The sequence below is a fragment of the Salvia splendens genome, chromosome 15 (genome assembly GCF_004379255.2).
Source record: "Salvia splendens isolate huo1 chromosome 15, SspV2, whole genome shotgun sequence".
Lineage (NCBI taxonomy): Eukaryota > Viridiplantae > Streptophyta > Magnoliopsida > Lamiales > Lamiaceae > Salvia > Salvia splendens.
This window is the reverse complement of record NC_056046.1, coordinates 11,426,705-11,452,347: the sequence shown is the minus strand read 5'-3', so window position 1 is coordinate 11,452,347 and position 25,643 is coordinate 11,426,705. Positions and strand designations below refer to the sequence as shown.

Sequence of the window (25,643 nt, the reverse complement as noted above, 5' to 3'; positions counted from 1 at the left end):
TTGAATATCTAAAGTTCTTCTTATGCATAAATTTTGAAAGAGCGCGAGTTCGGGAATGAAAACATCAACTAATATATACCAGTACTAGTAATGAGGGATAATACGTATCGGAGAAATTATTCTTCTTCCGAGAGAGAAATCTGAGGGAGAAACCGTAAAATAGATATTAATAAAAAAAAATTGTCCTCAATAACTTCACTCATATTAGGGATACAAAAAGATATCATAGGAAAATAAAACAAATTATATCAAATCCTAATCATCTATGTAAAATATATGACTAAATTTATTCTACTAGTAAAAATAGATTAAATATATTTATAAATTTATGAAGAAAATTAGGTGAAATAGAATAGATCCAATTTGTAACCAGGATGCATTTGCATTTGGCCAATTAAAATCTCAATCAAAAGTTTATACTTCAATTACAAAATTACAAATCCAATGAATATCCAAATTAAATGTGACATAAAAAAATGGTAACCTAAGTTAATGACTATCAAAAATTTCAAATACTATTATCTTACATCAAGGAAATAGACATTAATAAAAAAAAGGTTATACTATTTGATCAATCAGATATACTATTGGATGTTTCTTTTCTTGGTAAGCTTATTCATGGAGTATAATTATGTTATTATTATTAGAGACAATGATCATTTATATTATAATTTTTAGTTGATTCTGGTCAATCTCATAACTTATAAAAGTTGTTACTTAAATCACAACTTATGTATATTTCTCGATTGTCGCATATAACAAAAATTATGATGAAATTAGTCATTTAAATCATAATTTTTGGCTAATTTTTCGATAAATATAACATTGTTGTATACTTATGATGGTCGATTTTAGATAATTACTATTATGTAATTGGTGAAAATATAATGATGAAAAGTACACAATTAACAATAAATTTATTAAAACTTAATTGTATGGGATAATTGAGAAATATTCAAAAACTGTAATTTAATTACAATTTTTATAAGTTACGGATTGACCAGAATTAATCCAAAAATGTAATTTAAACGGTAATTTTACTTTATTAATATAGCACTTTCATATAGTAAACAAAGAATAAAAAACTACTCCATTTGCTGTCGAGTTGTTATGGTCCATCACGATTATTTTCCGAAAAGCTACGCAAATCACATTTTTTAATTCTGTAATCACACACTAACATCATAACTTTTTCCATATTCTTCTTAAACAAAAATAAATAAATAAAAGTTATGTGGTCAATTCATTTGCAAGTCAAAACACATTTATACATGTACAATGTATTAATGAATGTACTATGTGTTAGTGTGTACATATCATTTATGGATCTGGTGCTAAGAAAAAACATTTTTTTTAATAAAGAGTAAAGCTTAAGCCAAAATATAAATGGATCTGGTGCTAAGAAAAAACAATTTTTTTTAATAAAGAGTAAAGCTTAACCTAAAATAAAGGCGAGCTGAAAAAGAAAGTAAAATACAAAAGATCAAACAAAGGTAGGAAACAAACAAAACAACAACCCCCACAAACCACCAATACTCCACATAGTCGCAAACTCCATATCCTACCAAAACAACAAAACACAACACCAACTTCCTCAACAGCTCAACCAATACAACTGTACATAACAAAACAGACAAACAACCAACACAAGCCCACACCAAAAGGTAGCCACAAGTATAGGTATGCTAACAACATCTCAAGCGGCTATCAGTCAATCTCCTGTCGCCACGGAACCTGATCACCTCCTTTCATCCAATTTTCAAGATGCTAAAAAAGTCGCTTCTTCTCAACCTCTCAAATGGGTTTGAAATTTTGAAAGACAACCTTATTGCGGATGTCCCCTATAGACCATGATACGACATAGAACATGACCGTCCAAATTCTCTTTTCAAGATCTCTAAAGGGGCATCAGGCTAGGAGAGAAGACATGCCTTTGGTTAATTAGGGAGACACGTAGAGATGTTTCATCGCTCGCAACATGGGTACCATAAGTTGTTGGATATCTTGCAACTAAAAAAAGACGTTCAATAGATTTTAGTTCCTTTTTGCATAGCACATAACGGTCATCATCTATCCCGTTGACTCTAAATCTGTAGAGTCTTATTTTAGTGTTGAGTTTTCCACGAAGAAGAAACCACATGTGGAGTTGTGCTTAGAAAAGCATATGTAGTATTTCTTTAATCATAGTCTTGTTCTTTATTCAACTTTATCAATATTGATGTGCTTCAGTGCTTGACATTTGATTTGGATATTGTGCTAAACTGCTAAACTCCAATTTTAAGTTATGGACTTCTACTACTACTATGCACTCCAATTTTTCAAGAACTTGCTGTTGAAAAAAGAATGAATGATTGACATGATCTAATACCATTTGATGAACCGTAAATCATATCAAGACTTCCACTAAACTAAGTGTACAAAACACTAGATAATCAAAAGTTGATATTTTGGGAGTTGGCCGAAATTAACGGCCAACGACCAATGTTGTGGATGAGGAAGCTGCCGAGATGGCCCGCAAGTGTGGCTTATGAGGTGTGTTTGGTTGCGACGCATACATCATGATGGAGTACGTACTAAACAAGCCCAACAGCAGTAAAGCCCAAGACAGAGTATCAGTTCGGCATGACTAAAGAGTATCAGTCCGGCATGACTAAAGAGTTCAGTTCGGCACAACCAAAGAGTTCGGCCCCAGCCTACAGCTCGGTGAAAGCCAACTCATCAAGCTCTGCTCTCAGGTCGGCATCAAGCTCTACTCTCAGATCGGCAAAAGCTGCTCGGTAATAATTCAGCAGTTCGGTCTCAGTATTCGACCGAACTAGGAGATAGTGGGCTCATGCAAGATTTCCACCTCCACTACACCGACGATCTATTTAGTGGTGTCAAGCAGTCATTAACTCATGCAGGATAGTGGACCCATGCAAGGTCGCCACGATCTCCACGACATCCACTACCTAATAAATGCTGCATGCCACGATCTTGGTTCACTGTATAAATAGAACCTAGGTCAGATAGATAGGGTCTTCTGTTAAATTCTAAAAAGCTCTCTAGAGAGAATATCATAAAGCAGGCCAGTGTTGTAAGCTGTAATTCGCAGATCAAGCAATACAAACCTGCCCCCATTTCTCCCCGTGGACGTAGATTTACATCAGTAAATCGAACCACGTAAAATCCCGGTGTTGATCTTTATTTATTTCCTGCATTTACAAACATCAAAAATTCGCCGATTCATCACTGGCGCCGTCTGTGGGAAACAGAGAACAAAATTTGTGATAAAGCGAATTTTTGACCCTTTTCCACCCCAAAAAATGCATACCAGATCACATAACACTCATAATACCGTTCGTGATAACCGTGAGGAAGCTAGTCCAGCTCGCAGGTCTGAAAAACGGCCTCGGGAGACATCTACCTCCGGTTCTCACGAAGAAGGAGCAAGCCACTCCAGGAGTCATCGCACCGAGTCTTCCCAGCAGCCCAATTTAAATGAAGCTGTCAAGCTGTTCTTGGCCGAGAAGCAGGAGGAGTTCTTAACCTTCCTGCAGAAGAGCCAACAGCCGGAGAAGACAACGGCGAATTCTCCCTCCTCATCCAGACATGAAAGTCACTACCGCAGTAGTGACGTGTCTTCCAGGAGAAAGAATCCTCAACCTCAACATGCTCCTGCTCCTCCTCGGTACCGGAACCACAGGAGAACTCCATCTCCTCCGTACCGAAGAGATGTCGGGTTCGCCATGTACGGAGCATTAAAGACTCCGTTCTCGGACGACATCACCCGAACTCCTTTGCCGCGGAACTACCGGACACCGTCAATGACTTATGACGGGCTAGAGGATCCTCATGACTTCTTGGGACGCTATCAATATAATATGGCGAACCAGGGTCTCAATGAGGTCCATATGTGCAAACTGTTCCCCGAGCTGCTCATCGGGAACGCCAGAAGATGGTTCGACAGCCTTCCTCAAGGCAGCATTAGATCCTACCGAGATCTAATGGATGCTTTCCACAGGAGGTTCTTTCAGAAAGCAGAAGCCCGGATCACTTCGGCTCAGCTGCTTTCTATACGTCAAGGTCGTGACGAAAAGATCAGCGACTTCCTGACGAGATTCCATAAAGAATGCCTACAAGTAGATAATCTCAATGATCTACTTGTCATTTCGGCATTCCAAAATGGAATCCTGCCCGGAGCTCTCTACAGAAAGCTCGTGGAGTGCGGTCCGCAAACAGCTCAAGAAATGTGGGACATTGCGGACCAGTTTTCCCGTGCGGATGAGGCAGACCGTCGAAAACGGTCTTTAGACAGCTCATCCCGAGGAGACGAAAAGAAGCCCGATCATAGCGATCAGAGGCTTCCTCGCCGAACTCCTTTTGAAAGAATTCAAAGGGCACCGGTACAAGGCAGATTGGGACCACGTCTCAACCCCGAGAAGCCGCCCGCTCAGTTCGTACCACTGAACAAGTCAAGAGCGGAAATTTTCGAACTACATTCCGATATGTTCGAAAGACCAAAGCGGATGACGAAATCAGCCGCGCGGCGACCTCAGGATCAATATTGCTCCTTCCATCACACCCACGGTCATGATACCGAGGAGTGCCGAGATTTGGCTGCAGGTATTGATGTTCTTGTGAAAACAGGAACGTTAAAAAAATACCAAAGCAAGCAGCCGAAAAAGAACAAAAAGCAGAGAGGTGCGAACTGCAATCCTCAGGATCCGAAAAGGCATGAGGATCCCGAAGACGACGACGAGCCGCAATATGATGGAGTAATCCTGACTATTGATGCTCTCCCTGCCGGGAAGACTAAGTCGTCCCTAAAAGCAGAACGCAGAGGTTCCAATCAAGAGGAACCAACACATAAAAGGCTGAAGAAAGACGAAGTGATTACATTTTCAGATGCCGATCCCGTCCCAGCCATCTCTCCTCACCAAGACGCTATTGTCATTCAAGCCGGGGTGGCAAACAAACTGGTCCACAGAGTATTTGTGGATACAGGAGCGTCAGTCAGCATTCTTTTTAAAGAATGTTTCGATAAAATGGAAGTGGATCCAGCTCGGCTCAGTCCGGCTCCACTTCCTCTGAAAAGTTTCGCCCAGGAGGACACCCGCCCTGAAGGTATTATCAGCCTTCCGATCACGGTGGGAAAAGCGCCTACAAGCTCCAATACGATGATCGAGTTCTTTGTGGTGAAAGCTCGGTCTCCGTACAACGTCATCCTGGGGAGGGACTGGCTCAACACAGTTCGGGCCGTTTGCTCTACTTATCACCTCACCATCAAGATCCCCACTAAAGGTGGGATAGCGGTCATCCGAGGTGATCAAAAGAGAGCAAAAGAATGTCTGCAGATTGCGCTTAAAAGTGCCGAGCAATCAGTTCGGCACCATCAAGCATAGCAATCACAGCAACCGGAGTCGGAGGCAAGCGAGATGACCGAAGTCACTTCAGAGCCGAACTCAATGACCGTTCAGTTATACGAAGATGATCCATCCAGAACGGTCAACGTCGGCTTCGCAGGAACGCCTCTACTCCGGGAAAAGACCATTCAGCTCCTCAAGGAGTACAAAGATGTCTTTGCATGGTCTCCGTTGGACATGACTGGAGTGCCCCCCGAGGTAATCACTCATCGGTTAAATATTGATCCTTCAATCCGGCCAGTAAAACAGAAGCAAAGACTCTTTGCGGCAAAAAGAAGCCAAGTCATCCATGACGAAGTCCGCCAATTACTAAAAGCGGATGTACTATTCGAGGTGAAATATCCTTCTTGGGTGGCCAATCCTGTGATGATCAAGAAAAAAGGAGGAGGATGGCGGATGTGCATAGATTTTACCGATCTAAACAAGCACTGTCCAAAAGATTGTTATCCCCTTCCGAATATAGATAAAAAAGTAGAAGCTTTGATCGGCTTCGAAATTTTCTGTTTTCTTGATTTATACAAAGGATATCACCAAGTGTTGATGGATGAGAGTGACGCTCCGAAAACAGCTTTCATTACCGATTTCGGCATTTTCGCTTATAAAAAGATGCCATTCGGTTTAAAGAATGCCGGAGCCACTTATCAAAGGATGGTAGACAAGCTTTTTCGGCACCTAATCGGGAAACAGGTTGAAGTGTATGTCGACGACATAGTTGTCAAAAGCAAAAGCACTTCGGAGTACGAAGACAACCTCAAATCCACTTTCAACGTGCTCCGAAAAGCCAACCTCAAACTCAACCCCCAAAAATGTACCTTTTTGGTAGATTCGGGAAAGTTTCTGGGTTGTTGGGTTTCAAAGGACGGACTCAAGGCAAATCCCTCAAAAGTTCAAGTCGTTCAGCACATGGCAATGCCGAAGTCCATACATGACGTGCAAAGGCTAACCGGATGTCTAGCCGCACTGAATCGATTCCTTTCCCAAGCAGCCGAAAAGCAACTGCCATTCTTCAAGGTGTTGAAAAAGGCACCAAAGTTCGAGTGGGGAGCCGAGCAGAAAAAGGCCTTTGACGAGCTCAAAAGTTATCTAGCCGAGCTTCCTATTCTCTCTGCTCCAACCGAAGCCGAAGTAATATTCTTATACTTAGCGGCATCAGATCAAACCATCAGCGCGGTGCTTGTACGAGAAGAAGGCCTAAAGCAGTTTCCCATCTACTTTACAAGCCGAGCATTAAGAGGTCCAGAAACAAGGTATCAACCTCTGGAAAAAATTGCTCTGGCGTTAGTAAATGCAGCAAGGAGACTGCGGCCATACTTCTATGCTCACAAGGTATGCGTCTTAACCGATCTGCCTCTTCGGCAAGTTTTGACCAAGCCAGAAGCATCAGGCAGAATCGCCAAATGGGCCATAGAGCTGGGAGAACACTCAATCGAGTACCTACCTCGGAAAGCCATCAAGGGACAAGCCTTGGCAGATTTTCTTACAGAGGCCAGGTTCGATCAAGCAATCCCTGTCATTGCCGAACAGAAAAAGTCTGCCAATACCGAACTAGCACAGCCCTTGAAATCCGAAGTAGAGCCGCCAGACTGCTGGAGCGGATTCGTAGATGGAGCTTCAAACAAGATGGGAAGTGGAGCTGGTATTTTACTCGTCGCTCCCGACGGACACGAGGTAACCTACTCACTTCGGTTCCTATTCCCCACTACTAATAATGAAGCCGAGTACGAAGCCCTCCTTGCCGGACTCCAGTTAGCGCAAAGTCTGCTCGTCAAATCTCTCAAAGTCCATTGTGATTCACAAGTCATAGTAAATCACATGTTGAGTACAAGTGAAGCTCGTGACGAGAGAATGAAGAAGTATTTGGACAAAGCGCAAAGCATCAGCCGAAGTTTCTCCTATTTTCGGATAATCCGCGTTCCCAGAGCGGAAAATAGCCGAGCAGATACCTTAAGTAAGTTGGCCTCAGATCCGAGCTCAAAGGCGGAAGAATTAATGCATCGAAGCATTGATGAAACCGAGGTGCATTCAGTATCCAGCTCGCCGAACTGGATGACGCCGATCTTGCAGTATCTGGATCAAGGACAATTGCCCGAGGATAAGAGAGAAGCTCGGAAGATCACGTGCCGAGCACTTCGGTACGAACTTCATGAAGGAGTCCTCTTTAGAAAGTCTTACCTCCAGCCGTTATTGCGGTGCGTAGGACCAGAAGAGACGGACTACATCCTCAGAGAAGTTCATGAAGGATCGTGCGGCAGCCACATCGGAGCTAGAGCTTTAGCTAAAAAAGTTCTAAGATGGGGATATTATTGGCCAACCTTGGTACAAGAAGCAGTGCAGCTCGTCAAGACCTGCCCGAAGTGCCAAATCCATGCAAATATCCCAAGGATGCCGCAAACCGATCTATCCACTATGCAGAGCCCTTGGCCTTTCATGCAATGGGGCATAGACATAGTGGGACCACTTCCTCAAGCTCCTCGGCAAATGAAATTCCTAATCGTTGCCGTGGACTACTTTACGAAGTGGGTGGAAGCTGAACCATTAGCTACGATAACGAGTTCGAAGGCATTGGATTTCGTCTGGAAGAACATAGTGTGCCGATTTGGCATACCCCACATCCTCATCTCGGATAACGGGACTCAGTTCACCGACAAGACGTTCAAGAATTGGTGCCAAGAGCTGAATATTCAACAGCGGTTCACTTCGGTCTCTCATCCACAAGCAAACGGACAAACGGAGGTAACAAATCGTATCCTGGTGAAAGGGTTAAAAGCTCGGTTAGAACAAGCCAAAGGACAATGGATAGAAAATCTCCCTCAAGTCCTATGGTCCTACCGAACTACACCCACAACCTCCAACGGTGAAACTCCGTACAGTCTTGTGTACGGCACTGAAGCCGTAATTCCGGTGGAGATCGGCATGCCCAGTCCTCGAACTCTAAATTTCTCAGCAGAAATGAATGACGACGGACTGAAAGCTGAGCTAGATCTTGCCGAAGAAAGAAGAGAATTGGCATGCATAAAAGCAGCCAAGTACAAGGAGCAAGTAGCCCGGTATTACAACCAAAGGGTGAAGAAGCTGCAATTTCAAGTGGGAGATCTCGTCTTGAGAAACAACGAAGTAAGCCGAGCAGAAAAGCTGGGCAAGCTCGAACCCACATGGGAAGGTCCGTATCGGGTGTCAGAAGTCCTCGGCAAAGGGTCTTACAAATTGGCTCACATGTCAGGAGAACAGGTACCCCGAACATGGCACATTTCCAACCTCAAAAAGTTCCATTTGTAAGAGACAGTCCGGTCAGTCTGTCTTGTGTCTAGTTCGGTCCTAAGGTTATGTGCGTTTTTTGTCTCTGTGCTTTATTTGGCTTACTTGGTCTTTTTTTGTCTCTGTGCGTTTTTGTCTGTCTGTTTCGTCTGTCTCTGTGCGTGTCGTCTCTTACAAATGTTACTGAGGCATCTTGTTCTTCGAAGGCTGATCCCCTTCTTAGAACATATACAAGCTAAACGATTGTAAGTCAAAGCTTCTACAGAAGATACAAGACCACAATTCAGTTTAAACAAGCAGTTCGTCTGAAACGAGCTGCAACAAGCCCACGATTGTGCGTCAAAGCTTCTACAGAAGATACAAGACTACAATTCAGCTTAAACAAGCAGTTCGTCCGAAACGAGCTGCAACAAGCCAACGATTGTAAGTCAAAGCTTCTACAGAAGATACAAGACCACAATTCAGCTTAAACAAGCAGTTCGTCTGAAACGAGCTGCAACAAGCCCACGATTGTGCGTCAAAGCTTCTAAAGAGGATACAAGACCACAATTCAGCTTAAACAAGCACTTCGTCTGAAACGAACTGCAACAAAAGTCCAATTCTCGCGATAAAACTTGCCTGAATTAGGACTAGGGAAAAGTCCGATCCACGCGATAAAACTCGCCGAATTAGGACAAGGGAAAGTCCGATCCCCAAATTAGGACAAGGGAAAGTCCGATCCCCAAATTAGGACAACGGAAAGTTCGATCCGAGCGATAAAACTCGCCAAATTAGGACACAAACCAAGTCCGGTCAAAGAAGAGTTCACTTCATGAGACCGTGGACAAACATCAACTTACCCCATACTTTTATCCAGAATGCCGAAGTGATTCACTTCTCTTTTCGGGGGGGGTAGTGATGGAGTACGTACTAAACAAAGCCCAACAGCAGTAAAGCCCAAGACAGAGTATCAGTTCGGCATGACTAAAGAGTATCAGTCCGGCATGACTAAAGAGTTCAGTTCGGCACAACCAAAGAGTTCGGCCCCAGCCTACAGCTCGGTGAAAGCCAACTCATCAAGCTCTGCTCTCAGGTCGGCATCAAGCTCTACTCTCAGATCGGCAAAAGCTGCTCGGTAATAATTCAGCAGTTCGGTCTCAGTATTCGACCGAACTAGGAGATAGTGGGCTCATGCAAGATTTCCACCTCCACTACACCGACGATCTATTTAGTGGTGTCAAGCAGTCATTAACTCATGCAGGATAGTGGACCCATGCAAGGTCGCCACGATCTCCACGACATCCACTACCTAATAAATGCTGCATGCCACGATCTTGGTTCACTGTATAAATAGAACCTAGGTCAGATAGATAGGGTCTTCTGTTAAATTCTAAAAAGCTCTCTAGAGAGAATATCATAAAGCAGGCCAGTGTTGTAAGCTGTAATTCGCAGATCAAGCAATACAAACCTGCCCCCATTTCTCCCCGTGGACGTAGATTTACATCAGTAAATCGAACCACGTAAAATCCCGGTGTTGATCTTTATTTATTTCCTGCATTTACAAACATCAAAAATTCGCCGATTCATCACATCACGACCAATGGCATGCGAGCATGTCCTTCACGCAACATTATAGGGATATTCTTCGAGTTTTATTTTTTCAATTACGAAGAAGAAATTATATTTAAGGGTTATTAGAGCCAGATATCATGAAATTTTTGAAAAAATTGTCTTTTCCACAAACTTTAAACTTAACCTATAATATCATGAATTTAGATAGTTGTTCAATTTTTCCAACCAGCAACAAAATCCGGTTGCCTTTCATTTGTTATTACATCACATATGACATGGTTAATACTGAAAAATGATAGTGATGTGATTACAAAGTCCCTAGAAGTCAAATGAAGTTTGGATTTTTTCGTCGGTGAAAAAAATTCAACAATTATTTAAGTTCATGGTATTATATGCCAAGTTCAAAATTCGTGGAAAAATAATTTTTTTAAAAAAAAGTTTCATGATATCCCTAAATTTAATTATATAACTCTTTTACTTTTATACGGACTACAGTCATTCCAACGACTCTTTAATTAACTCTTTAAATTTTATTTTTTCTAAATTTATTTCAAATTCTATAAATATCATTTTCCTCACCTCATTTACCACCACTTCAATCAATCTCTTTCTAATTGGTTATGTTGATATGAATTTATAAAGTTTTCAATCAATCTCTTTCTAATTGGTTACATCGATATGAATTTATACAGTGTCGACGATGTCCACGATACCCATGACCAATTGACCAAACTCAAAAGTGGATTTAATTAGTGGAAGATGCAACTCATTATCCACTCTATTACAAGCTCAACCCATGCACTCTTGTGTATTTAATTTTCCATTATGTATAAAAATAGTTGACAAAACACCTAGATTGTTGAAATGGGCCCAATTGATGAACTGATTTAAAAAAGTTTTCGACTGGAATTTAGTAATTGTATAATTTGTATTCATTCTTTTTTGTCGCTCATGTATTAATCATCTTTCTATTCAATCGTAGCTTTATTTAAGTATTAGGGATGAATTAAATTAAATATATAAGCTGTTGAAATTATTTGATATACATTTTAAATTTTGGCTTAAAATATCTATCTACTTTTATCACTTCATTTTACGATTTCTAAACTATTAGCAGTGGAGTATTTATTTTTCAACATTTTATGAGTCTCTGACGCATAAAGGTTGATGATAAGCGCAAACCTCGTCTCTAAAACTTAATTTAATTGAAAGGGAATATAATTACTATAAATGCGTAGATATTTGGTATAATAATTACCGAATTCTGGATATTATTATTATAAAGTAATTGTGTTTAATAACCATATAGAATTATAATAATATTTTTTATACATTCAAATGCGTCCCTAGTAAGTATCCTTTGCAAAATACTATTCCAAATCTATGGCCATGCTGAAGTGAGTATATAATCAAAACCATTCAATGACCATCAGATATTAAAACAATTTGACAAGATTAGATATGTATAGTACACAAATCAATAAAAGAGTAAAATCATTAATTTGTTAGAATAGAGTAACCATTTTCTTGGTCCTCACAATGTCAATATAATATAATAAATATATTAACATAATAATATGAATATTTCAATACAATTATATGAGTATATCAATACAATTATATTGGCATATAATATTAGATATGTCGATACTAAAATCTTTATTAAAATAGATGAAAAATTAAATAAAAATAATCAAATTTCATTGTCTAAACATATACAATTAGGATCTTGTTAGAATCATTATTAAAAAATTACTGTTAATTTAATATATTTTTTGAAAAGAAAAGTTAAATCGAGAGAATTATATGAATTGAAAGTTCAAAGATTATTTTTAGGAGATAAAAAATTGTTAGTTTTAACTATCATGTATGCTTGATATTGTTATCCTTTTGAATGTATTTACTAATATTTTTTAAAATTTGCTAATGTAATCCGATTGGCATTATTTTAACTACTAAAATTTTAAGTTTAATGGTTAAAAATTGATACTACTATACGATCTAAGTTATTTCTTGAATACATTACTTTAAACATATATACTCTATTGTATATTTAATTATGTTTTGTTATTTTTTAAATAATTTAATATTGAACATATAGATAGCCGACCCGACATACTCTTTTTGATTTTTAGTGTTTAGTACTTTCTCCGTCTTTCATTTTTTGTCCACTTTTACCATTTTAGTTCACCTCCTATTTATTGTCCATTTTCACTTTTACCGTAAATTGTAAGTAGATCCAACATTCTACTAACGCATTTCACTCACACTTTATTATACAACTAATATATTAAAATGGGACTATATTCAATTCACTTTTCTTTACAATTCTTAAAACTCGTGGTCAACATAAAATGCACTAAAAATGAGGAACGGATGGAGTAGTAACTTTTTTTTATTAAAATAGTGACAATAATTATATACTCCTTCATTCAAGTGTTATTAAATGTGTCATAGTATCATGGAATGAGTTTGGGGCAATTTTGTGTGTTGGGTTTGGGTCATGATTGGATCGAACCAAGCATGGTGGGGGCGTGCATATTTGTAAGTGCACACAAAAAAGAATTACTACTAGTATATTGAAAATCATTTAAATATAATTATCATTCAAATCACTATTTTTTTTATAAAATACTCATTTCGGAGTAAATTTTAGAACATTACAAATATTTCAATTTTTTTGTAATTAAATTAGTCCAAAATTTTGGTGACCCAAACGTTCAAATTAACATTTGACCATTTGATTTCATAAATCAAATTATGAGATTTGACACAATCAATTCTATGTATATTGTGACTTATGAGCTATTTGTTGACGTCAGTTATTCTTTCTAAGATAAGTTTATAATATTGGACGTTGGAACTCATCGTTGTTTTGATAAAGGTATCGTTTACTCATTGCAATATTTTCAAATAAAAATCGAAATTTCAATCTATTATTTTTTAAAACTTACATTCTCATTTTTTATAGATTGATTCTCATTTGTTTAGATGTCAATGCGAGATATTCAACAATCAAATGGTTTTCATTTATAAATAATTTGACATTAATACCGTATATAGTCTATTGTCAATTTGCAGGTGTTTTATTTTATTAGATCCTATTTAATTGCTAAGACTTCTATAGTCTATCCTATTTAATTGCTAAGACTTCTTTAGTCTATCCTATTTAATTGCTAAGACTTCTTTAGTCTATTAGACTAAATACCTTACGTTTCGTTAATGCCGGTTTTATAGTGCAATATTTTATAGCGCAACGTACTTTTTTGCCTACTTGTGGTCCTTGCATTTATTTTATTTAAATGCAACTGGTCCATATTTTGGTTATGCACATTAAACATATCCACGATATTTGATTTTTTTAGTTTATTTTTTTGTTTTGGAAAGAAAACCACATGTCGTTACTAATTCCCATGTTGGAATAAGCAAGTTCTCGAAATTACTCAATAAATCGGGACCTCTATCTAATTAATGGCGAAACAACACTTTTTACTCAAAGTTCCACCTAACTATAAGAAAATAATACTACTAATAAATTAAAATTAGAAAGAAATTTTAATACAATTGTACGTGTGATACTTAAACTACGTCACGGCGTTAAAAATAAAAGTTAAAGACAACAACTGACTTCATAGTAGTAATATTTTCTTTTCAACTTTTTTAGGTTGAACAAGAGTTGATCTATTAAGTGATGAAAGATACTTAATATATGATGCTTTTCGAATAAAACATATGTGTACATAAAAACTGATAATATTAAAGTTCGAATACTAAAAATATCCAATGGCGTATTTGACGCACATCAACACCAATTTGTTTAGATATACTACTTGCGTTGACATACTAGATTATTCCACAAGAAGCAAAATATATACCTTGGAAATGTCGTTTTGAATCTTGATATATCTAACAAACATAGTAGTAAAATTTAGGAAAAATAAACTTAATACTAGCTTGATAGTTATTTACTTGGTTTCTATTTATAAATCGAACAAACTTGCAATCAAGCGAAGAATACCAACAAGAAAGAATAGGATAGTTAATTATAAAGTGTGATTCCTAGCTCAATATTTCAATGAACATATGTTGGTTTCACAACTCAACTATTACGAAAGAGTGAACTACAAAAATGGTCTCTAGTCCATGGGATTATCTCGTTCAGAGTCTCTGGACTTTAAAAATATCGCCAGACATCCATGGACTAAGGGTTTATCTCGAAAATGGTCTTTTTTTCATTGTTTTAAGGTCAAAAATACCCTTTTGGGGGGTTTTGGATGGTTTGGGCAATTTGGTCTTTTTACACTTTGAACATTTTAAATCTGATATTATTTCAGTTATGTACTAAATCTGATATTATTTCAAAATTATCATTCTTCCCTTTTGTCATCTTTCACTTTGTTTCTTTATTTCAATATTAGATTTAATTTTATAAAATTAAATTTTAAATTTCAATTTTTAAATATCAATAAATTTTTTTAATTAAAACTATTAATTCATGGACACTATAAATATTGATTAAAACTATTAATTTTTATTATTTAATATGATATTCAACTGAATTGAAGAAGTACAGATAAATAATATGAATCATGATGGAAAAATAAGAGTTATTCTATTTAGTCTTTGTTCAGTTGTTATAATTGTTTGTGATGGAATATTATGAAGTTGACTAAAAATTTGATCCTACTAAAAATTTTATATATGAGTATTTTTGTTGAAATTTTCTAGTAAATTTTGATTTTTTTCAAATTAATAAATGAAAATTATATTAGATGCATATTTATTTCAGAATAAATCGTGTTATATGATCTATTTATGATTAAAGCTATTAAATATTGATTAAAACTAAGGCGTTGTCAAACCTTATTGACTAAACATTGACACTGTCAAATATTGATTATGACTATTAATTTTTATAATTATATTTTTTATTGATATTTAAAAATTGAAATTTAAAATTTAATTTTATAAAATTAAATCTAATATTGAAATAAAGAAACAAAGTGAAGGATGACAAAAGGGAAGAAGAATGATAATTTTGAAATAATATCAGATTTAGTACATAACTGAAATAATATCAGATTTAAAATGTTAAAAGTGTAAAAATACCAAATTGTCTAAACCCCCAAAAGGGTATTTTCGACCGAAAACATTGAAGAAGAACCATTTTCGAGATAAACCCTTAGACCAGGGATGTCTGACGATATTTTTAAAGTTCATAGACTATGGGCGAGATAAACTCATAGTCCAAAGACCATTTTTACAGTTCACTATTATGAAATGTCCCATTTTTTTCCTTGAGTACTAATGCCCCACCCACAAAATTTTATACACAATGCAAGTACATTAGTACCTGTGAATTGAATTATTTTTGTCAGGTGAGCTTTTGATAGCACTGTGCTATGTCCATTTCAATTATTGAAAACCTTCATAGCACATGCATGTTTTATAGGCTAAATTACTAAAAAAAATTGAAATATGTTCAAATAGTTTATTTCACGGTTTTATAAAATGACACAATGAAAAAAAAACTACGTAGTTATTTACGTATGTTCATCTTTTTTCAACCAAACATTACTTTTTTATGAATAGACGATATCGTGTAATTCATCGTCCACGTACGATTTCTTTATGAGATAATTGTAAATCCGAACTTGTGATTTTTCAGAATATTTTTCAAAGTTATAATAATGACCAAATGTTTATGTTAATTTTTCCCCAGTTGAATAAAATTAAGTATGCATACATGTATACACGTACATGATACCCCTAAATTTTAGATTTAATTGAATTATATTATAAATTAATTTTTATTATTAGTTATATTAGCATTATATAGCGATACAAAAGAAGTAATATGAAAATTTTATAAAAAAAATTTCACATGATTTCAAGCTTGATTCGAAATAATTATACAATATTAAATTGAAATAATAATTTTTTTCTTAAAGTTATTGGTATTTAATTTAAAATTTTAATATTTTTCTAAATTGTTATGGAATAATTAGCATGCAATTTATTTTAAATTAATTCATATTTATAAATTGATTTTCGATGTAAAATATCGGAATAGTTCAATTATATAAACACAATTTATATACATTCATCACTACCTTTTTATCGTTTTTCTTATATATACATGCAAAACATGCATTTTATTATAGTTTGAGATCTTAATTATGAGAATTAACCGGAAACATCTTATACGGCTATACTACCCAAAATTCAATTTCACATGCTAATTAATGAATTGCAATTACAATTTAAAAATCTTCACACCACTTCTTCTACCAAACTTATTCCTGTCCTACCAATATTTCCGGTTCAGTCGAATTGACAAATTTGACCTTCTCCCAAATTCTTACTAAATCCATTTTTCATTTCACATAATACTATAACAGAAAGTAATTAATTAACTCGATCAATAACCATAAAAACTTCAAAATTTATAAATTTTAACCAAACTTCATATCTCTAGACCTCCGAGTTTATTCAGGTATATAGCATATCATTTATCGCACGTTCATAAAATGCTGGAGTTCAATTAAGAATTTGGTCAAATAACCGTAATCGAACCAACTGCCAAATCTTCTTAGGATTGGATTTAATCGAATTTAATACTAATATTATTAATACAAACAATTAACACACAGACACACACACACATACACATTTAATTTCCTTTCCTCGCAACAAAAAAGCAGCAGAATCCGTAAACCCCATAAAAACGCACAACACACAGTAAAAACGAACAGGAGAAAGAGCACCAATTAAGACCAGCGTGTTTCACAAGCGATTTTCTCTCAGATCTTAGTTTTTTCACACACTGATTTCCTCCTTATCACGTTCCTCTCAGATCTGAAATTCGCATCCGTACTACTACTACTACTATTACTGCACACACACACACACATTGCGGTAGAACAATCCTTCTCACAATAGTCTCCCAAATTTTAACCAATTTTACGTATTTAACCCGATCGCAGATCTGGTAAACACCTCACAATGAGCTAAATTCGTACCTGAACGCGTTAACGTATTGATCAAATACGCAATTCTACATATATAAACTGCGAATATTGTGATTGACAAATATATATAGGCGTAAAGGTTGTCGGCATTGGCGTATATAGTGTGCAGTGTAATATTTGTTGTTATGGCAATGCAATCGGGGGCTATGGTGGTGCCTGATAAAATTCCGGTGCAATGGTACAACCACCAGCAACAGCCGCCGCATTATCAGGTGGATGAGAGGGAGGGATGTTTGATGTGGCTGAGAGGTGAATTTGCAGCTGCCAACGCGATAATCGACGCGCTGTGCCACCATTTGATGGCGGTGGGTGAGCCTGGGGAATATGACGGTGTGATAGGGTCCGTTCAGCAGAGGAGGTGTAATTGGAATCCAATTTTGCATATGCAGCAGTACTACTCGGTGGCGGATGTTGTTTATGCGCTGCAGCAGGTTGGTTGGAGGAGGCAGCAGAAGGTGGTGGGGTTTGAGGGGGGTGCGAGGATGGGTGGAGGAGGGAATGAGTTTAGGAGAGGAGGCAGGGGACAGAGAGGGGGACTTGAGGTGCAGAATTTTGGTGGAGAGATGAACAAGAAGGATCTCAACAATGGCTACTGTAAAAGCAATCTGAAAATGATTGAGAAACTGGATGAAGGGGACAAGACAAAGGTGGAGAAGGAGGAGGATTCAGAAGGTAACAAGCCAAGTTTTTTTCAATGAATTTGAGTCTTTGTTTCTGCTGTGTACAAGTTCCTTTAAATGTGAATGCTTTTCGTTGGGAAGCCAACGGATCTGTTTTACTTGTTATTTTGGTTTATTTAGAAGGTTATTTATTTCGAAACCAATCGGCATTTGGAAATTTATTGGATCTGATCAGCTATTAATGATCCACTTTTCGTCTGGTGAAATATGAAATTGAATATGGCTTCTTGTTCTCTAATGAGATTAATGGCAATGAATCCATCTTTTATGTATAAAAAGACATCGAGTATGCAGCTAACCAAATACTCAACAGGGAAGTCAAGGTGATGGATTGTAAATTTTGTTGATTTATATGGAAACTACATGTGCTGGAAAGTACTGCCACAGTTTATTGGATAGTTTTTTTCTTTTTCATATCATTGAAACCTTTCTTGTTTATGTTCATGAATGTGCATTCAAATTTGTAAATATTTTTCTGAAAATCTCTTGGATATTTGTCCGTTGCACCAATTCCTGTTGTCTAGCAAACCATTGGGGTTCTACGTATCGCATAATATGCTTATACTGAAATGGCCTAATTCTCTCGAGGCGCTTTATGATTTCGTCCCTGCTGAAACAGCTGACACATCTGCTTTAACATGTCATTTGTACCACACTTCCTGAATTGGCTTAATTAGTTTCCTATTGATTCAGGAGAATCCACAAACTTTAATGTTTCCATTTGAATTCTCTCTTCACTGTAAAGTCTCTTCTTGGAAGTTAATGGTTAGATATATCACACATGTGTGTCCAAATTAAGTAGTGCCCTTCTTGGTCCTAACTATGCATTCTTCATAATTAGGTTTGCTATTCCAACTTCCATATATTAAAAACACTTATCTATTATGGTAAGAGGAAAGAAAACGAAAAAAAAAATCCTCTGATGGGTTAACTTTTTGCTTATGTATGAAGTGACGGGACTCGATGAAAAATCTGAAGAAAATGGTACAGCAACAACACAGAGAAGTACACAAGAAGCTGTTGCTCATGCAGATGCTGAGGCGGAGGACAGGGGTACTTTTGAAATCCAACTCTCCATATCCTTTTCGCTATACTTTTACCGTTACAATATCTTTATAATTTCTGTGACTAAAGGAGAATTGCTTGTAGGATTAGTTTCCAGTATACAAGTGCTATTTAGAATGTCTAATATGTGCATATGTTTAACTGAGATTTTGGATAGGCTATTTTTTGGTAGCTGATCGGAGTACCTCTTATGAGTGTTTGGCATGCTATTTAAGTTCGATCAATAATTCAATATCATGCATGAATATGTTAGCAAGCAAATAAAAATAACGTTCAGCATTTGTAGGCAGCTATTTTCTTGGAATATAATCCCATTCCTGTTACTTCCCCATTATCAGGGTCTTGCAATATGGATGCATCTGGATTAGTCGAGAAATCGAACCTTGAAGTTTCTCCAAAATCTTTTGTTGCTTCTGAGATATGTGATGGAATATCAGTAATCTCCTTTACTCATCTTGTTATCATACATTTATTTTCTTAAATTTTGATGAGCTCAGTTGTCAAGACATTATTGCGTTTGATAATTTGGATTGTAGGTAAATATAGCTGAAGGACTGAAGCTCTATGAAGATTTATTTGATGATTCAGAAATTTTAAAGCTAAATAATGTGGTAAACGATTTGAGAGCTGCTGGTAAGCGAGGGCAGCTGCAAGGTAAGTTTAGTGGTAGCTATTTGTGGCACAACCTACAAAACTAAACATATTTCTCTCTCTTTTTTTTTTTGCTTCTTTTTTCATTCAAAATGTTATCAAATTCGAGCCTTTAACTTGGAATGGCCCTTTCATAACTTGGATTTGGTGATAAGTATAGATGAAGATGCTCTTTGTGATGGTTAAGCATTTGGATTCATTTAACTGTGTCTTAATGGAGTTTTGATTAGACTGGTTTTATCACCATTAAAAAATGTCTGTGTTAGGCGTAGCAGACCTAGTGAAGTGATGTTAGACTATATTCTTTGCTACATCTATATTGCACATACTTTGAAGTAAGATTAACAAAAAGAAAATATATAGTGAAGCTAGGTCACTCCCTTTATGAAATGCTGATTAAGTTGACAATCCAGTTAAATCTACATGCAATTCATGTAGGAGAGGAACAATTATGTTTCCTTAGGATCTTTCTTTGATAAGAGATTTGAGAATCAAAGTAGCATTTGGCTTCTCTAACTGGATTTGTTGGGAAATATTATGGTGTCCCAGTAGACTGAATCATGTGGTATTCTTTTTGTAAATGAATGTCTGGATAGTTATAATGACCTAATGGGGGTATAATATTAGATCATGTAATAGATTGTTTTCCTGAGAACTGAAAAGCCAGTGTTGCACATTTGATTGAACTGGGCTTACATTTTAGTTTATTTGCAACTAAGATCACCAAAAACTGAAAGTGAAATTGAACTTTATTTTTAACTGAAATTCTATTTTAACTAATACTACTCCATAAAACTAATGGACAAAATTATTACTGAAATCCTCTGTGATTAGTTAATATTTCATAGTTTAGTATAAAAATGGAATGTGGAGTTACTACTTATTAAAATATGTGTACATACATGGTGATTAATTGCGATTTGATGTTTTGCTTAATGAACTGAATTCAGAAGTAGAATCCGAACTGTAATCCAGTCATACTATAAATGGGTTATATGTTGCGTCTGTGTTTCTACTCACACAAATAAATTAATATAGCTAGATTGCTTCCAGAATGACTGAACTTTAATGATTACAGTAATAAAATGAAATAATGGTTGAAATGTATGATCTCTGATTTTTCACTTTTCTGTTCAACTGGATTGATTTACACATTCACTTGGAAGAAACTGATAATAATTACCTCTAAATTATGAACCTTACCTTGGGCGCTATGGAGTCTGAAATTATATCCATTGGTCGTTCATATGAAAATTGCAGTCAAAAAGAAAAGATCATGCCTGTGGCGGCTGTACGTCATGCATCCTAACTAGAAACATTTTGTCATTAAGAGTTTAGAAGGTGCTTGTGAAGGCAATATTCCAGCTTGTAAACTGTAAACAGAGTAGTTGGATGCACACCTCAGCATAAATGTTAGGATCCTGGCATCAAATTCCTGTATATTCTAAGCTCGCGAGTCTAAATATCAAATGTGTGACAGGAAGAATTGTGCATTCAATATTTGCCACTAGAACGACCAGCAAGAATGATCCTAATTAAGATTCAAGTTTTTATCTGGTAGAATCTGGCTACCTAGAGATGTGGGAATTAGCATGGTGACGTGAGCATGGTCCTTTATTCCGGATTAGATTTTCTCCTTGTATTAAAATGGGCAGCTTTTTATGGGGATCCTTTTGCTCTCTCAGTCATTCCATCAGCCTACTATGATTTTGGTGAAACCTTGACTTCAGTTGAAAGCCAACTGAAAAGAGGAACTGTCTGTCAAGGCAATGCGCTTCCTTCCATGTTTATTCTTACTTCTACATTTGTAGAAGAACTGGAATTGACACAAGTATTAGATTGTCTTCACTTAAATGAGGAATAGGAATTGTCCCATCAAGCTATGCACTTTCAACATTGTCTTAAACCAATCTTCACTGATCCTGACTCGTAAGAATGCATTGATATTTTGTTTTGTTGTTTCACGTTGAAAGCTTTGGAAAATAATAAAATACTCTAAAGAATCTGGATGATTATTTTCACCAGTACATGTATGAACGATGCTCAACATCGAGTAAACAAATGCCCATCCAGTCGTTTTGGGCACCAATTATTCTAGTAAAGCAATTTATTTTTCTTTGTTCCACTGATACAGGTCAAACTTTTGTTGCTTTAAAGAGACCCATGAAGGGACATGGAAGAGAGATGATTCAATTGGGTGTCCCCATTGCAGATGCACCTCCTGAAGACGAAGTTGCTTCAGGAACTTCTAGAGGTATGTTCCAAAGCAAGCATGGAAATTAAGCTAGTCTTTCATTCTGGTAGTGTGTGTGTTTGTTTGTGCCCCCCACCCCTCTACATGTTTATTGTTAAACATGTTCAATAGGGTTATGATAAATTTTGCAGATCCAAAAATTGAGCCCATCCCGGTGGCGCTGCAAGATGTTGTTGAACGGTTACTTAATAAAAATGTTGTTAGCACCAAACCGGACTCAGCCATCATTGATATCTTTAATGAGGTCCCATATGACAGTAGTGCATTCTATGTATTAATTATCCGTATTGAAGTTGACATATCTAATATGCTTCTTCGCACTTATAGGGTGATCACTCACAGCCTAATATCTGGCCACAATGGTTTGGAAGGCCTGTGTGTGTAATATCCTTGACAGTGTGTGAGATGTCCTTTGGTAAGGCAATGCCAGTGGATAATCCAGGAAGCTATCGCTGTGCTTTGAAACTCTCTCTTTCACCAGGGTAATTGCAGATATCTTTTCTTTTTCGAATAAATTTTCTCTACTTCATTTGCTGTTATTGCATACAAGGTAACATTCAGGCATATACGTCTTTCTAATCACCTGGCCATGATAACTTGCTTTACAGGGTTGATGATTGATTAGACGACATGATGTTCTGCCTCTTATGATTAACATTAATACTTTGTTAGCTATCTAGGAACTGTTCCATACTCACAGTCTGTAGTTACAATCAAAATTTGTCATTTTTTGGTTTGATATATTTTTTCTCCTATTGCTGTTCTTGTGTAATTTTTTTCTTGCTACTTACAGATCAACTATCGTAATGCAAGGGAGATCTGCAGATGTTGCCAGGCATGCGATACCGTCCCTGCAGAGACAGCGAATGCTTGTTACATTGGTGAAGTCGCAATCTAAGAAAACCATTGGCGGTGATGCTCACCATTTTCTACCACCTACCACCACTTGGGCTCCACCCCCTAGCAGGCCACCAAGTCATATTCGCCCCGGTGCTGCAAATTATTTTGGCCCTGTAACACCCGCTGGTGTATCACCTGCTCGTCAGCAGCTACCCCCACCGAACGGAATCCAGGTCCAACCAATGTTTGTATCTGCCCCTGTAGCACCAGGCATAGCATATCCGGCACCAGTTGCTCTTCCTCCTACATCTGCTGGATGGCCTGCAGCTCCTCCACGCCATCCTCAGCCTCGCCTGCCAGTCCCCGGCACAGGAGTTTTCCTTCCATCACAGGGCTCCAGTAAATCATCAAATCAGACCGCAGCAACTGAAAACAATAGCATGGAGACTTTAGGCAGTGCAGGGAAATCAAATGGTTCTCGCTCCTCCCCAAAAGTTGACGGTGAAGCCACAAAACAGGAGTGCAATGGCGGTAGTGACGAATCGAAGGAAGAAGAGCAGGAATGCTCAGGTGGGGCAGTTTAGTTAGAAAAGCAAAGAGAAGGTTGGAGGCTTCATTCATGTACTGGCAAAGGAGTTGATAGTTGAATGAAAATGTAAAGAGCGGAAAATACTAGGATATTTTTGGTGATGAGGGTGGAAGGAGCTTTTTCATTTTTGAGTCGCTCCTACTTTTTTGGCAATGCGTACTTGGACATTACATGGAACGTTTCTCGACCATTGAATTAAGCCTCTATTTTCTGGCTTATGTCTCATTTCATTTTTTATCTATTTCTTCTGCATATTTGCTTCTTTTATGTGTTTCCCATCTCCTATACTACAACATGTTACTTTTTGCATTTTCCAAACTCAACCTGGGCTTCGCATGTTTTTCATTTGCATAAAATCTTCTAATTGTTGAGTTTTATCCAGGTATTGGTATGTACTACACAGTTGGAATTTCATATACCCCATGAAAGTACTAAGTTTTTGTGAATACATCAAAAAGAATAAATGTAGTACTCCCTCCGTCCCGCACTACTCGCACCTTTCCTTTTGGGCACGAAGATTAAGGAATTAGTGATAGACAAAGTCAACAATTACGGCTGTAGGTATAAATTGTTACTAAAAATGGAAAGAGTGCAAATAACTTGGGACGCTCAAAAAGGAAATAAGTGCAAGTAGTGCGGGACGGAGGGAGTATTAATTCCCCGTTAATTGGAAATTGACCCTTAAGAAAAAGAATAAATGTACTAGGGTCATCTACTTGCAAAATCTAAATATGTTCCTCGAATAACTGGCTTGGTCCTCTTGTCTTTACAAAAACATGAGAATGTAGGCATAAATTTGGCGAAGAAGTAAATTTTGGTTGCTATAAAGAAAACAGCATGGGGCATTTGAGGGGGGGCTGTTTGGGTGTGTGAACTTTTGGCGCAATAAGTCAAGATAGTTAGTTAGTTTTGGTGTCGCCTTAAATCTAAACAAAAGCAGGTAGGGCAGCTCAAATCAATTCAACCCATTATCATCTTGGTCTGTGGTTAATTATCATTATCAACAACCTATGTTGGGTATGAATACAATAATTACAGTTCAACACCACTAAAGGCCCTTATCAAGTTGAGAATAGAATTAGAAAATCAAACACAATTTTCTCCTGGTTACTTCTTACGTACTCTCCCTATGAAAATGAATTAAAATCTTGAATGATAATAAAGTACAAGTTTAATGTTTATTTTTAAATTTAATAATCAATTTGATATAATACTAGTATAATTTAATAGCTTGACACGTATATTTCTACTCCAAATTGACTTGCATTAAGTTGTGGTAAGCTAGGCCAACAACTACTCCAATAGTCCAATACAGGCGTGACAGTTAGCCGTCCAAAGCATAAAAATAATGTTGGAAATAGAATGAAATTTAAAATGTCTAAATTGAGATGGTAAATTAAATACTACTGTTTCTTCAAAAAAATGAAAACGTTCGAACTTATTATTTTCATTAGTTAATAGTAAGCGTTTTTAGTATATCGTTCACAATCATGAAACTGCTAAATTAAATTGGCATGGATTATATATTGATTTGATTGATAATTTCAGAAAGCAGAATTTGAATATATTACAAATAAAGATTAAATCTTTAAATACTACGGTACTTAGTATATATGAAAAGGAGAAAGTAAAATTGAAATGGAGTTATTGTAGGTATCACGTACGAGAAACTGTAGACTCTTAACCTTATTAGGAGTATTTCTTTTTTCTCATGATAAGTGAGAAGTTATTTTTGTATAGAATATACTATGAGATTTAAGAAAATACTTTAGTGCGTTAAGTATAATGACAATAAAATAGGTAAAAAATAAAATAAAATATGAGATATAATAAAATTTGAAAATCAAGTTAATTAAAATTTGATTAGATATCAAATGACTCACTTGAGAAAGAAATATGGTTCATTTTGGCCTAAGGCCATCCGCAATGGGCGGACGATGGCACGCCCGATGGCGCGCATCGTCCGCGCCATCGATCGTCCGCGCCCATTGCGGATACGGACGATAGGTCGCGGACGATCGTCGCGGCCGATACTAAGGGCGCGGAGGATGGCGCGCCCGATGCCTATCGTCCGCGCCATCGTCCGCCCCATTGTGGCGTACACGGACGATGGCTGCGGACGATAGGCATCGGGCGCGCCATCGTCCTCCCCATTGTGGCGTACACGGACGATAGGTCGCGGACGATGGCACGCGGTTTGGTTGTTTTATAAATAGAGTTCATTCGTTTTACATTTCATTTCACAATTTCACTTTCGAAACTTACATTTACCTCCGGGCATTGATAGATGAACTGCGTCGGAAGTTGGGAATTGCACCGACT

The 25,643-nt window shown here is 36.9% G+C and overlaps 1 protein-coding gene across 1 annotated transcript; it reads left to right on the top strand.

The window, feature by feature from the left end:
- The first annotated feature begins 16,903 nt into the window (after positions 1-16,903).
- On the top strand, positions 16,904-23,539 carry LOC121769395 (RNA demethylase ALKBH10B-like). Its single transcript, XM_042166193.1, has 8 exons — positions 16,904-17,914; positions 18,874-18,975; positions 19,326-19,423; positions 19,524-19,641; positions 21,773-21,892; positions 22,024-22,136; positions 22,220-22,374; positions 22,686-23,539. Exons 1-8 carry the CDS (start codon positions 17,368-17,370, stop codon positions 23,314-23,316), a joined length of 1,884 nt encoding a protein of 627 aa, XP_042022127.1. The 5' UTR covers positions 16,904-17,367; the 3' UTR covers positions 23,317-23,539.
- Positions 23,540-25,643: the final 2,104 nt, after the last annotated feature.

What these genes read in the sequence shown, in the direction of transcription:
- LOC121769395 (XM_042166193.1), top strand. Translation starts at nt 17,368, where the DNA reads ATGGCAATGCAATCGGGGGCTATGGTGGTGCCTGATAAAATTCCGGTG. An exon ending in TGCTGAGGCGGAGGACAGGG is followed by an intron (nt 18,976 to 19,325) that starts GTACTTTTGAAA and finishes CCCCATTATCAG; the next exon opens with GGTCTTGCAATATGGATGCA. An exon ending in TAAGCGAGGGCAGCTGCAAG is followed by an intron (nt 19,642 to 21,772) that starts GTAAGTTTAGTG and finishes CCACTGATACAG; the next exon opens with GTCAAACTTTTGTTGCTTTA.